The sequence below is a fragment of the Diadema setosum genome, chromosome 17 (genome assembly GCF_964275005.1).
Source record: "Diadema setosum chromosome 17, eeDiaSeto1, whole genome shotgun sequence".
NCBI classification, from domain to species: Eukaryota; Metazoa; Echinodermata; class Echinoidea; order Diadematoida; family Diadematidae; genus Diadema; species Diadema setosum.
In genome coordinates, this window is record NC_092701.1 from 4839954 (window position 1) to 4854729 (window position 14776).

The window sequence follows — 14776 nt, forward strand, 5'->3', positions numbered from 1 at the left end:
GCGTGTGTTCATGTGTGTTTTAAAGCATTTTATATGCAGAATAGAGGTCAGGTATTGTAACTATAAAATATGCAGGACACTCACTGTATGACAAAACACTGGCATTAACGTTTGTGTGACATACAATCACTTGAAACATAAGAGAGAATGCACACACAATACCTTCTCTTGATGAGACGATACTAATGTTTTATTGACAGCATTTGTCTTCCAAAATCACGAGTAGTTGCTACACTTTTAATTGACCTAGTCATACACAAAATCTGTACAAAGAATGAGGATACTTTAAGCAAAGAAAATTACATTAAGCCAAAACTGCCTTACAAAGCTATTTGTTGTTCCTAGGAAATTCTACCGGTAACTGCCCAAGCTGACCAGCTTGCAAATCTTTATACAGCGGACATGATTATTGTTCCCTCCTGAAATGTCTGATATTCTCGGCATTATATCAGCTTAGGTTTCCATGTGAAGTCCAGTTTTTTGAGAGGTACAGCTGATACATGTGTATTCAGCATGTGAATTGAAATGATGCAGTCGTAATATAATGTGAGGAATATGATTTGTGGCAGTGGACCCATCTCTCCCACACAGATATGGAAATTTTTTTATTTTTTATTATTTTTTTAAAACCCTTGAGGGCAAGTGTCTATGGGAAATGCGTGTTGTAGCAAAATCCTCAATGGGTTAAGGGAAAACCACCACAACAGGTTGATTCTCGCAAGTCCTATCACGATATAATATAATGTACCAGGAATGGTGGGGGACAAGTTTTACAGCAGTGACTTGTGTCTTCATGAATCTAAAATTCAGTTTACACATGTAATGAGTATTCTAAAATTCCCATTTGCCAAATGGGACAGTTTCTGCAATGTATAGATGAATCCGCCTTCAGAGTGCTGTAACTTATGGCGGGCATAAATTGAGGGGCTTCCAAAGAAAAACAAAAGCACTTTCAATAAGTTCTGCAATAAGCCAGTTGTGTTGCTATGTCTGTGGATACATTATCTTTTGTTAGGCATACTTGAAGACCCCCAGTTAGTAATTACCAAAAAAAAAAAAAAAAAAACCCAGTACACAAACCGAATTGGTCTACACATATAACAATAACAATTATGGACATGTCTTTCTCCCCACAGCCTAGTAACGAAACACTTCATTCACCTGCTTCCTTCCATAACGTTCAATAGGCAGGAATTCACTCAGTTGTTACTGGGTAGGGCAGGCTGCCAACAAGCTTTGTGGTTGTAAAGGGCAACTTTTGTGAACAAAGCAGGCATAAAATCTGAATACATTAAAGAACTGGTCTATGAGAAAGTAGTCTTTAGTCAGTCATATGTACGTGTACAGCCTTGTGAGCATTTACAACAAAATTTATGCTCATTTTGACCATGTTTGTGATATGCGGTTACTCAAATCAAACAATGGAGGATGTAGTCCTGAATTAATCGTGGTCTTGGGCACTGCTGAAGAAGAGCAAGAAATCCAAGTAATCTATCATTACAACCATAACACACAAACAGACTTTCATTACAAGTCCATATTAACAATGTGGCCGTTAGAATACACATTGAGGCGAGAATGCTGGGAATAGTGGAATGAAACACATACACACACACACACAAAAAAAAAAAACTTATCGTAGAATATTGGGCTGAGGACTCAACACTTGCAAACTCATACAAACTTGGACTATAATTCAAAACTTCACTTCACAGTTTTGTTAATCCATTTTGAGTCTGAATGGTTGCATCATAGAACATCATCGCAAAGAGATATTACATTTGACTAAATAACCACACATGACACAGCCATCTGTTCTTGCTTCGCCCCAAATTACATGTTGTATCAACCCCATTAGTAACTGAAACGACTGAAACCACCAGTCAGATTACTCCCTAAAACGCTCGAAACCGCCCATCTGCTTTTTTGTTGTTGTAGTTTTATGCTTTACTATTTTTATTGTTTCCATATAGAATATGTAATTATTTAATTTGAAAGAGTTCAAAGGTCAACAAAAGTATGTCAATTATTTCTGTGACTTATAAGTCTGTTAGTAAAGTCTTGATAGGCTTTGAAATAAACATAACTTATAATAGACAAAAATAAACATGCAGTGATCTATTTTGCATAATTTAGAAAGTTGTCGAAATGAGAGTAATATTGCTGTACTTTCCACAGAACAGTAGGCCATTATGTATGGAATCTTCAGTTGCTAAAGGGTTAACATCTTCCTACACAGTCAGTAGATATACTGATGGATTTCACTTTCTGAGGAAGTGAAACTTCATTAATGGTTAAGTTTTTACACTATTTAAAGGTACTTGCATCATTATTTACACCAGCACAATTCTACTCTTGTGACATTAAATGCCGTCATGTCAAGATGTAAAATGATTTTTCAATACAGAAGAAGGGTCCTAGAGGAGTGGTTGAACTTTACAGGACATTAAGTTAGGGGGATCACGAGGTATCCATGGACTCCACCCGTGTGGTTACAACTTCGTACGGCAGGGGTGTGACGGTTTTCTTCAGGACCGCTGTGGTACCCCTCTTGTAGGTGTAGTTTCCTTGTCTGAAAGAGAGAGAGAAGAATGTGTACTACATGAGGTAGCCTGTAAAAATACATTGCATGCTGTAGATACAAATCATGCGTACTCACTTGCTAAAGGCAAAGCAGTCTTTATGACAGGCATTTTGTACATCCAAGTGAAATGCATTAGGCATACCAAGCTTAATTAACATGTGTTTGCACCCATGTAAATATGGGTCCTTGCTGTAGAGTGGACTCCCATTATAACGAAGTCCTTGGGACCGGCAGTTCTCTTTCCTTATATCGAAATTTCATTATAACCGACGAAATAAACAATAAAAAACATAAACAGAAAATGTGGCCTGAATTTTCACTTCGTTGTAACCGGAATTTTGTTACAGCCATGGTCCTTAAAACGGAAGTGCACTGCATACTGTCTTCCCTAGCTTCCACAATTTCAAACCTGTGTGTTACTAAATTTAAATGACGGGTCTACTCATAAAAATTTTCACTCCACTTTAAAATGTAATCCTCATATTTTCCATACGCCGCATCACATATCAATTATCATGTCCTTAAAAAATGGGGTCAACGTTAAACAACTGCAGTTTGCTGGCATTGCACATACAAAAATGCACTGCAGCAAACTCGATTCAACATGGCTTTGTAAAAGTAACAAGAGACCTGCGGGTCTAGCGCTCACCTGAGTATCGCAAGTTCACCTTTCACAAAGTCACTAATCTAAATTATTCACAGCTCTACTAAAATTTTACCAGGCATTCTCAAGTAGAAGATGAAAATGTACAATATGGGCCCACATTTTTTAAGATTCCTTAATTTGAGGGATTGGGGCCCCCTGGGGCCCTCTGGGTGGGGCATGGTGCCCATTTTGATAAATTGAGATCCTGACCCCCTAGGGATGCTACCTGCCAAGTTTGACGAAAATCCATCCAGAGGTTTTCAGGAAGTAGATGAAAATGTACAATTCAGGCCCCCATTTGGACCTTCCAAACTCCCCCCCCCCCCCCCGCCCCCCCCCCCCCCCCCCCCACCTCCAAGAGGGGCACCCCTGGATCTGCTATGAACAAACTTGAAACTACAGTCATTAATGTACTCACTCATAGTATTATCTTAGCTCTATAACTTCTGATTCTAGAGAAGATTTTTAAAGATTCCTTCATTTTGGGGGGTTTGGGCCCCCCTGAGGGCCCCCTGGGTGGGGCATGGTGCCTATTTTAACAAATTGAGTTCCTAACCCCCTAGGGATGCTACCTGCCAAGTTTGGTGAAAATGGGTCATGGGGTTCTCAAGAAGAAGATGAAAATGTAAAATTTAGGCCCCATTAGGACGAAGCTGGGTGAGCTAAAAATCCTATGATTAATTTGTGTGCTTGTAACCCATCAATCCATGGGAAATTTCTTCTTTTTTTTTTTGGTGGAAATTTTCTTGTCATTGGAACACTTCACTGCATGTGAAATATAGGTGAAAGATTGGAGGACGCCTTGTTAAAATTTGAGATCTGCATAAAACAATAGTATACGGAATGTCTTGTCAATATAAGAGGTATAAATGTAGCAATCAAAAGGACTTTGTAAATTTTGCAATCAAAATAATTATATCTACAACAAAGGGTTCAAATAATTTTTTTTTTCATTCTGTCTCATGGAACACAACTATAATAAAACTTCTAAAAACAAAGATAAAACATCACACCACAAAAATATTCCTGATACTTGATTGATTAGTGTGTGCAGTTTATGCTTGGCGTGCGTTTTCAAACCCGACATTTCTCGCAACACTTTGAAGAGCACTGCTTGTTTCAAGGCAACCTATTGTGACTTAAGTCCAGAGGTTTTTAAACATTCATATGAAGATGATGCACATATCTGTCTTTGCCAATCTAATTTCCTACTGGTGCTGATGTATTTTGTGTGATATCATGACCCTGGTAATGACTTACCTTACACCCTTCTTGTTGGCCACATCATATGGCCGCAGGAAGTCCACCTTGCCCTTCTTGATAACACAGAGATCGATGTTGGTGCCGGAGCCCAGATCGTTGAAAACCCCAGCTGCGATCCCATCTCTGACAAGTTTCTTAGCCTCTTCCTCCTGTGACATGAATGATGAAGAGCATAAATACTTCACATTGTTCTTGAACAGCAGTTAATTCATTGCAATCTACGTTTGTCTACACTGATATCAAAACTACAGTTCCTACAACTATCAAAACAAAGACTCAAATGCTGTACGTGGACTATAGATGGCAGTTATACAAAATTGCAAGAATACCAACACAATTGCAATGTTGGTTTCAACTTTCAAATTTTAACATGACTGCTCAACATGACTGCATAAAAGCAATAAAATCTGAGGTCTTATGAAATGAATGACAACTACTTGTCATCATTATCAAGTTTTGTGGTCCTCGCCACTTTTTCAGCAATGTTTCAGAAGTATGGATTTCTGTGACTGCATGCTTTGGAGCCAAGACTTATGCAAAATTATAAAAGAACTTCCACTTTTTTTTTTCAACCTCAACATTAACATGACACATCCTTTTGTACTGATATATTGGTCAACTTTTTTGTTTTGTTTCTGTTTTTGTTTTGCTTTGCTGAAATTGTGAAATTTGTCTCTGCTGCCATATGACTCTTTTTGTCTTTAAGGATGCCAATCATCTACAGGATGCTTTCCTACCTCTGTAAATGGACAACACTCATATTCAGTGACTGGTCACTTACCAAGGACTCCACACCCATATGGTAACAACAGGCTCGGAGACCCTAAAATGCTTTATAGTCCAAGAGCATTAGTTTTAACCTGGACATTTTTGGTAACAAGCTGATTTTTTCAGGATAGGTCCAGAAAAATGTCTAGAATAACATACTAAAAGTCCTCATAAATCCTCTTTGAGCGTTTTCCGCAATCCAAAATGGCGTCCAAAATGGCCGCCATATCCAGAAATTCTTATAACTTTTCAACCAGAGAACCCAAATACAACATTTAAATGCCTAAGTATATGTTTTGAAGCACGAAGAACTCAATAAAACACATATTAAGAGATGTTGATGCACGCAAGAACCGTAATCCAAGATGGCGTCCAAAATGGCCGCCATATTTTGAAATTCTTATAACTTTTCAACCAGGTAACCCAAATACAAAATTTAAATGTCTAAATATATGTTTTGAAGGATGAAGAACTCAATAAAATACATATCAAGAGATGTTGACGGACATAAGTACCGTAATCCAAGATGGTGTCCAAAATGACCGCCATTTCCTGATTTTTTTTTCTCATAATTTTGCAAGTAGATTTCAACTGTACACACTTGTAATGTCGAAATATACGTTTTGAGTCACAGGGAACCAAATGTAATACTTATTCGGAGATTTTGAAACACAAATAAAGCATTCAAGCACTTCAGAAATCCAAAATGGTGTCCAAAATGGCTGCCATTTCCTGTTTTTCTCATAACCCTGCAACTACGAAACCGCGATGCGCACTTATTGAGACATACGTGTAAGGAACTCAACAAAATACTTATTCAGTGATCTTGAAGCACGTAAGTACAATTAAAACCACGTGAGTTCTTCGCGAAAACCAAATGTTGCCCAAAATGGCCGCCGTTTATTTATCACGAGACAAAGATATTCAACATAATAACAAATTTCCGAATTTGTCATCAAAAAGTGTGCACTAGATCTTTCACTTACAAAATGCAAAAGTAAGGGTAATTTGCCCTTCCTACAAAATCCTTCCACCGCTCACTTCCCCAATATAAATTAAATACCCCTTTGATTAACAATTCCCAAATATTGCATCGAATGTATGTAAATGATATAATTATTTTCATTTCAATTCAAGTGTAATAGCTCCCTGGAGTTGGAGGGGATGGGGATACTGAGACCATGAATTATCTACTCTTTAAGGATGGACAATCAATATAACACCAAAGGTGCACTAGGCCGGTTAATGATCATAGAAATGCCAAACTCCCTCCAGTCGAAAGGGATCCCCTCCCATGGGAAAATGCCAAAATCTCCATCGTATGGGAAGGAGTATTCTCCCCACACACTTCCCCCTCCCCGACACTTTCCTGAATTCGTTCTTCCAGCGTTAAATAGAAAACAAATATCAAATATTTCACCAAATAGGTGCAACAGATCTGTAAATTTCAAGTCTGAAAATACGAAATTATGCCCTCGTGTGGAAGCAGGCATCCCTATGACTGCGCACTTCCATGATTACATAACTTTTTTTCCTTTTTATGGAAACAAAAAAATTAATATTTCACCAATATGGTGCATCAAATGTCTGAATATCAAGTCTGAAAATGCAAAATCTCCCTCATGTTGGGGGGAGGGGATCCCCTTCCACCCCCTCCCATATATTGCCCATTTCCCTGAAAACTATTTATATATTTCCTACTCTTTGATGGAAACAATTCAATATCTTACCAAACGTTTGCACTATATGTTTCACTTTCGAGTAAAAAAAAGAAGATCCCTCGTGTGGGAGAGGAGTATTCCTCCTCCATGTACCAATAACTATGAGTGCCACATTCTCTGATTTCTATCTGTGATATAATTTTACCTAATCTACACGAAATGAATAGGCCACCCTAAGATAATTTAGACACTTTGTTTTTGAAGGTGGAGCAATACACTGCAGCAAAGAGATTCACTGTCATTTGATGAATTACACATTATTTTGTCGCACATGAAGAATCTAATTTTCAACAGTTATGTAGCACAGACATCAGAAAGAATTGTTTTTACTTCTTGAGTGATAACTGACAGTTTCAAATGTAACTCACCTCATGGTAGACACCAAATGCGTTGGTAATAAAAAAGGGCTAGCACTAAATTTTCATTTCATGTGCTTGAGGTGACGAAAATAGAGCATGTGGTAAAAAGATCTATCAGGCTCTCTACTTAGCAACATATCTGATGATGAATGTTTCTATCGAAACAAGGACACACTCCTTGAGTTTAACATCCAAATGTTTTATTTGTATACTTTACCCTTAACTATTTGTAAACAAAAAGCTTCTTATACACTATACTAACATTTACTTACATAATTGTGAGATAAAATTGTGACTGCCAGTCATTTTGCACGCCATTTTGCATTTTAGGAAGAGCTCGAGCGGTTTAATCTGGACATGCGTGCGTCAACATCTCTTAATATTTATTTCATTGAGTTCTTTATAAATGTTTCGAAACATAGACACTTAAATTCTGTAGTGGGTTGCCTATTTGAAATATTTCAGAAAATGGCGGCAATTTTGGATGCCATCTTGGATTACGGTACTTATCTCCGTCAACATCTCTTAATATATATTTTATTGAGTTCTTCATCCTTCAAAACATATATTTAGACATTTAAATTTTGTAATTGGGTTACCTGGCTGGAAAGTTATCAGAATTTCAAAATATGGCGGCCATTTTGGATGCCATCTTGGATTACGGTATTTATGTCCGTCAACATCTCTTAATATGTATTTTATTTAATTCTTCATCCTTCAAAACATATATTTACACATTTAAATTTTGTATTAGGGTTACCTGGCTGGAAAGTTATAAGAATTTCAAAATATGGCGGCCATTTTTGACGCCATCTTGGATTACCGTACTTGCGTGCATCAAAATCTCTTGATATGTATTTTATTGAGTTCTTCATGCTTCAAAACATATATTTAGACATTTAAATTTTGTATTTTGGTTCTCTGGTTGAAAAGTTATAAGAATTTTTGGAAATGGCGGCCATTTTGGACGCCATCTTGGATTGCGGAAAACGCTCAAAGAGGATTCATGAGGACTTTTAGTATGTTATTCTAGACATTTTTCTGGACCTATCCTGAAAAAATCAGCTTGTTACCAAAAATGTCCAGGTTTAAGCCTTTTTTGACCTAATGCTCTTGGACTATTACTAATCAGGATCACTACCATAATACATTCATGGAGGGATTTTGTGGCTGTAGCCAATATAGGCTTCGAAAATGGGGCAAAGCTTGATGTGGCAGACTGCTTTCTCACCTCCATGTCTGGACGGTACCGGTCCTCAAAGACTGACATGGCAGCTAGGGCTCCCGACCCCATGGTGCAGAAGGGGAGCTTGTTGGTGGAGCCGTGAGGGTAGATTGAGTAGAGGTGGGCGCCGGAGCAGTCCACCCCACCCAGCACCAGGGCGGCTCCAATGTGCCCCTGGTACCTGAGTATTGGAGTAGAAAAAGAAATACATCATTGATCAATTGTATCATGAGCATACCTCTCATCCCTCTCTTTTTGAATCCACAGAGCTGAAAACATAAACATTGGTGCGAGATGAACAGACATAGGAACCTATCATACATCTCCTCACTTGGGTGTGACGACCACAAAGATAACATGTGTAGGGTTCTCGATTCCATGATTTCCAAATATTGGTAGGGATCACATGAAGTAACATACAGTGCACTCCTGTAGCTGTTATAAAGAACATGGTTATAACCAAATTCCAGTTACAACGAAGTAAAAATTCAGGCCGCACATTATCCACTCTATGTATTTCACTATAACAAAAGAAAACTACACGAGTACTTCCCTATAGCTGGAATCCACTCTAAAGTACACATTACTCTGCCAGTACCTAAGAGACTATTCCTGATAAAAGCTGTGGACTCACCTGAACAGGAACTGCTTGAGCATACGGTTTGCGGTGACCACACGCCCTTCCCTCCCCGTGGAGAGACGGTGAAGCTCCAGGTTGGAAGAAATCATCTGCGTCGTCACCTCTGTGTCCGCTGCAGTTCCAGCTCCGCAGCAACTGTGAGGTCATAAGAAGACTCATTAGCAATTCTTTGTATTTCAAATTGCTGTGACACATTGACAATTGGCAACCTTCCGTTGAGGTAAAAAAAAAACCCAAAAACAAACAAAAACAAACAAAAACAAACAAAAGACAAACGAACTACTAAAAAAAGGAAAGAGAGACAAAAAACAAAAAAAGAAATAATGCTTCCTGTCACATACATGCCTTGAATGTTGTGTCTAAGGTAGGAATTTAATGAATATTTCTCTCAGAGAAGTGATGAGCTTTTTTTTCTCATCAGTCAAGTTGGTCCAATTGTGAATACAAACACAGAGTTGTCTTACAAGTCCTAGTTTGCAAACTATCATTGGGCATTTATAACTATGACATAGACAATGGCCCGAATTCACGAAGGTGGTACAAATGAAACCATGGACAAAAACCATGGAGCGCCAAGTGCCGCACGGAATATTTCGTTATGAAATTGGACATTTCGTCGACCAAATGACCGTTTCATAAACGAAATTATCATTTCGTGGACGAAATGTTCATTTAGTTACAAAATGTCATTTCGTTTCAAAATAATCATTTCATCAACGAAATGACTGATTTTGTAACGAAATATTCCATGCGACACTTGGCGCTCCATGGTTTTTGTCCATGATTTAAACCATGGTTTCATTTGTACCACCTTCGTGAATTCGGGCCGATAAGCCTTTTTTTTGTCTAGTAAGACTAACTGATCTGATGCTGTGGATCATCTACAAACTGTTGTTTAAATAAAGATGCCTTTGACCACATATAAAAGAGTAAGTATAGACTTACTAAATGTTAGGGGCAATGAAGTGAATCTTGGTGCAGTTCTTGTCAGCAATAATTGTACCCTCCGTGGCTCTTGTATCTGCTCCAAGAATGACACCATCCTGAGAATAGAGCCACATATAACACAAATAATCCCACATGTACTTGCTTCATCTTCAACGTCCTGAATAATTGACAAAGTGCAAAAATATCCTTGTGTGCTAACAAGTTAAGTAGCGGTTACAGAAAAAAAAAGCACTGAGTTGTAATGTACATAATGTACATTATATACAATAAGCTGTTATACAGCTGAATCAGGGAATATTGAGGGAGTATAAAGGAAAGAGCATTATCACAAATTTGCTCATATGAACATCCAACATACCAGGTATGTCCTTAGACTAAAAGATCTTGTCTTTACTCATAGAAATACAGCGTACATTTGTAAAATGAAATTCACTTCTCCATCTCATCATCAAATTCAAAGCCACAAAGGATCAAATAATTTGAAAGATCATGTTGTTATTAATAATAAAACCAGGAGTAAATATTATCAGTGACAAATCATATGCAAGATGAGCGCCTCCATGTGTCATAATAAGGGCTCATAAATCATATCTGAAAAGTGCAGGTACCTTTATTCTTTAACTATTGTAAAGCCTAAAGGCAATGCAAGCCACCGGGCCGGCCGGGTTGGCAAGTCCAAGTCATAGTCATGAAGTCCAACTGATCCAATTTCCGGGTCATTTGAGTTTGACATGTCATTGTGATTGTCACTGCATTGCAATTGGTTGAACTTATACAAGTAGATTTCTTATTAGGAGTCGCCAGGACACTATGAATTAGGTTCTTGGACTTCCTTTCTGTAAAGTTGAACTTAGTACGGTAAAACCCCCAGTATTTGGTCATTTAAGCTTTTCTGCAATATTTTTCAAACTAAAATAACACATACTGTACATATATCATATCTACAGCAATGTATGTGAAATATATCTAATTTCTTTAATCTCAATTTTCATTTTCACAAAATCCCAAAATATATCACCTTGAAAATTCCGAATACGGTCACCGCGACCAGAATTCGGTCACGCGATATGCGCGTTCAAAGTCAATGCGTGTTCAAGGCAGCTGAAAAATGTGCCGCGTACTACCTTGTTGGCGCAAAATTGCATCGACAACGTTGCGGCGCCCGTTGGTGACCGTATACTGGGGAATCAGCACTTGCATTCAACCCTTGTACATTGAGACACTGCATCGGCACGAACGGAAAGTTTGTTTTTCTTTTGCGTTTTTGAGGATACCATCACACTCCAAGCTTGCGATAAGCAAAAAAAATCCCGCAAGAGAACAGCGCATTTCTCAATTTTAGCACTTTTTCAGCGACCCGCATCCTTAACACTGGGCTTAATCCACGCGCGCTTTTGGAAAGTCGCGCCGATTCTGCACTTTTGACAGTGAAATTTGGGATTTTGGATGGGTTTCTAGAGGGGGCTAAGGGAGTTTCCTGTTGTATTTGAGTGTGCAAGTAGAATTCTATGTGAATTGATGTGATTTGCGTGTGTTGTGACAGAACTGGCTGGTGATTAGTGATATAAGTGACCGAATACCGGTAGATGACCGAATACTGGTACTCTTACCCTAACTTAGACAAGTCAGAAGTAAGTCAAAAGTAGCCTAGGTCAGTGCAACTTTTTGTTAGCAGTGAATAGCACTCTGGCACGTCTGCACTCTTTACCTTGTATATTAATCCTGCAATGGTAGTTCCTGTTTTCACTGCAGTGGGGGCCTTCAGGCCTTTCTTCTCGAGCATCGCGTTCCTGCATGGAAAAGAGAAATGAACAAAATGAAACTAAACAACCAATGATAGATGGACTCTAGAGGTTCTAGTTAGGCTTCACGCCTTCAATACCTGCCTACATACGCTACGGCCCGGCCTACGGTGTGGTAGCCTGACCAGACCGCTGTGCAAACAGCAGTCTGACATGTACAGGTGTACTAGTGTTTAAAGATAATATAAAGTTTTGGTATTACCTCAAAAGTTTCCCTGAATTTCCTTGTCTTAGTTTGTGTTTCAGGTTAAAGTACCTTTCATATAACTAACACTGTGAGATTTACTCGCCCCAAAGTGCTCTCATGTCTTAGTAATCATGCAATAATGGTTTCGTAACAGAGCCGCCGCCGTACGGCGGCGAGGTAGTACACGTATTGTACGAAACCATTATTGCATGATAACTGCGACCAGCAGCGTGCAGCCCCATACGCATACTGAGTAGCTAACTGCGACCAGCAGCCCCATACGCATAGCTAAATGGGGCTTCGCATTGTAGCTTACAGGATCATGACAGATTTAGTATCGCGGGTAAATATCAACGTAAAATCAAAAAAATTTCTTCAATTTGAAGACTTACCAATTAAGTTGAAGTCTTGAAAACAGGCTCTGGGCAACGTTTGCTTCTGCCAATAGTCCCTTTCTGTTCGAATTGATGACTGAATGTGACTCGGTCGAGGGGACCTTGGGAGAGCTACACTGAAGTGACGGCCAGCGCATGCGCACACAAACATCTTATCCGTTCGTGGATTTGAAATTTGTTCGCATGTGATGTGTGCGTATGCGCTGGCCGTAGTAATCAGTGTATGTAGCTCTCCCAAGGTCCTCTCGACAGAGTCACATTCAGTCATCAATTCGAACAGAAAGAGACTATTGGCAGAACCAAACGTAAAGCCTGTTTTCAAGACTTCAGTAGTAAGTCTTCAAATTGAAGAATTTTTTGGATTTTAAGTTGATATTTACCTGCGATACTACCTCTGTCATGATCCTGTATGTTACAATGCGAAGTCCCATTACGCTATGCGTATGGGGCTGCTGGTCGCAGTTAATTGCATGATTACTAAGAAATGAGAGCACTTTGGGGCGAGTAAGTCTCACAGTGTTAGTTATTTGAAAGGTACTTTAACCTGAAACACGGAAATTCAGGGAAACTTTTGAGGTACCAAAACTTTTTATTATCTTTAAACGTTGTAAACGACCGTCGCTTTTGACGGCAAGACCACAAAAATGTCTTTTATTTTGTTTGATTTTAACAGTAATACCACCCACCTATATCGTATTTTGCTGATGGTTGAGTTGAATTTGGTGTTTTGTTGGTATCCAAACCTTATTGTTGAATTTTTCGGAGTAGATTGTGCGATGATTCACAAAATCAACTACCATAAACGCTCAACCCGAGGTACCGTGGTAGCATTTTACGTACGCCCATGTGTTTCTTGTGTTATGTAAAGCTTGTCGTCTTCTACGTACATGTATTTCCGCGCGTGCTGCTCTCATGATTTGACGTCACTTCCGCTCCGACTAGCTCATCCACTTCCCCTCCGACTAGCTACGTTGTAGTATAGGAGAGTGATTGCTATTCAATAACACGCAAAAGATGAGGAGTGAAGCAATACGGACGCTGACAGACCTGATTTTAAGGACGGATTTCGGTGGGTTTTTGACGTAATTAAAAAAAATATGCATACCGGTGTGGATTATTGAATGATTATCATAGATTTCGGGGATTCCTAATATTTTAGTTTTCCACGATTAATAAAGATATTCATGAAGGAAACGTACACCCACCGCTGAAAATAACAACGTCTGCGAAGGAGTATTTAGAGGTGCAGCCGCTGTCGCTTCGCGACAGCGGCTGCGTGTTGCCGTGTAGTTAACGGTGTGGCAGACAGCCCGCTATTATGTATTAGCATCGACGATAACTCATTTTTGAATATATGGGACTGTGCAGGATCTTTGCAACTAGAGCGAGTATGCACGTAGTGCAGTATGATAGCACCGGTTTATGACTATATGCGAGTATCAATGCAACAAAGTCAGCCCTAATACACTTTTGAAATAAATGAATTTGCCATCTTATACTGAATATTACGAACCTGCGGACATTTTCGAAGACAAATCCACCAGAGTGTGGTTCAGTTATCAAAGGAGCCGACATGATTGCTGCTGTACTGCTGTATCATGCAGATTTAGCCAACTAGTAACGTAAGTGGCGCTCTACAGCAACTCTCAGATACTAAGTATCTGATATGAACCAATCAAATCCCCGAGTTTTTGTAGCGTTTTCGAAAACATCGTTCTCCCTCCCGCGAGCGACGAGCCGTTGTTTGCACTTCTCACGCCAAACGAATGTCCAAGAAAATGTAAGTTATTTAATATATATTTTGTATTTGGTATAGATAAAACATTTTTTACGTGAAATGATATTCTTCTCCATTTGTTATGCAGCACGAAAATCCAATAAGTTTAGTTTGAAAGTGAAATAGCAAGGCCAGTTGCAATAGCATTTGCAGCATGTTTATCAGTCCCACATGCTGACATTTGTGTTTGTAAAAGTGCACCCAAGTCAAACTTCCCCCCAGCAGGCAATGTTCAGCTTTCATCATGTTCATTGAATTCAAATTAACATCTAAACGATTAAGAGTTCTAGGGATGATGTTCATTCAAGCTTAGCGCTATAGGCACTGTGATCAGCCCGAACGCTTCGCGTTCAGGCTCCCACAGTCATGACAATCTGACAGTGTCAGTGACACTACAGTCTACTAACGTGTTACACTTACACTAACCAGATCTATTTTCTTCTATTCTAACTTTGTTTATG

General features: G+C 39.0%; 2 protein-coding genes across 2 annotated transcripts in view; one reads left to right on the forward strand and one right to left on the reverse strand.

Moving 5' to 3' along the window:
- Positions 1-163: 163 nt before the first annotated feature.
- Positions 164-14144, reverse strand: LOC140240368 (proteasome subunit beta type-7-like). The gene is made up of 7 exons (XM_072320138.1): positions 14052-14144; positions 11863-11944; positions 10152-10249; positions 9201-9341; positions 8573-8747; positions 4491-4642; positions 164-2572 (listed from the first exon to the last, which is right to left on the reverse strand). Exons 1-7 carry the CDS (start codon positions 14111-14113, stop codon positions 2461-2463), a joined length of 822 nt encoding a protein of 273 aa, XP_072176239.1. The 5' UTR covers positions 14114-14144; the 3' UTR covers positions 164-2460.
- A 106-nt stretch (positions 14145-14250) lies between these two features.
- The window catches only part of LOC140241113 (kinesin-like protein KIF14), a 65621-nt gene continuing 65095 nt past the window's right edge, over positions 14251-14776 (forward strand). The window contains exon 1 of the mRNA XM_072320880.1: positions 14251-14318. The gene's annotated coding sequence lies outside the window, so the exon portion shown is untranslated. The remainder of the gene's footprint in view (positions 14319-14776) is intronic.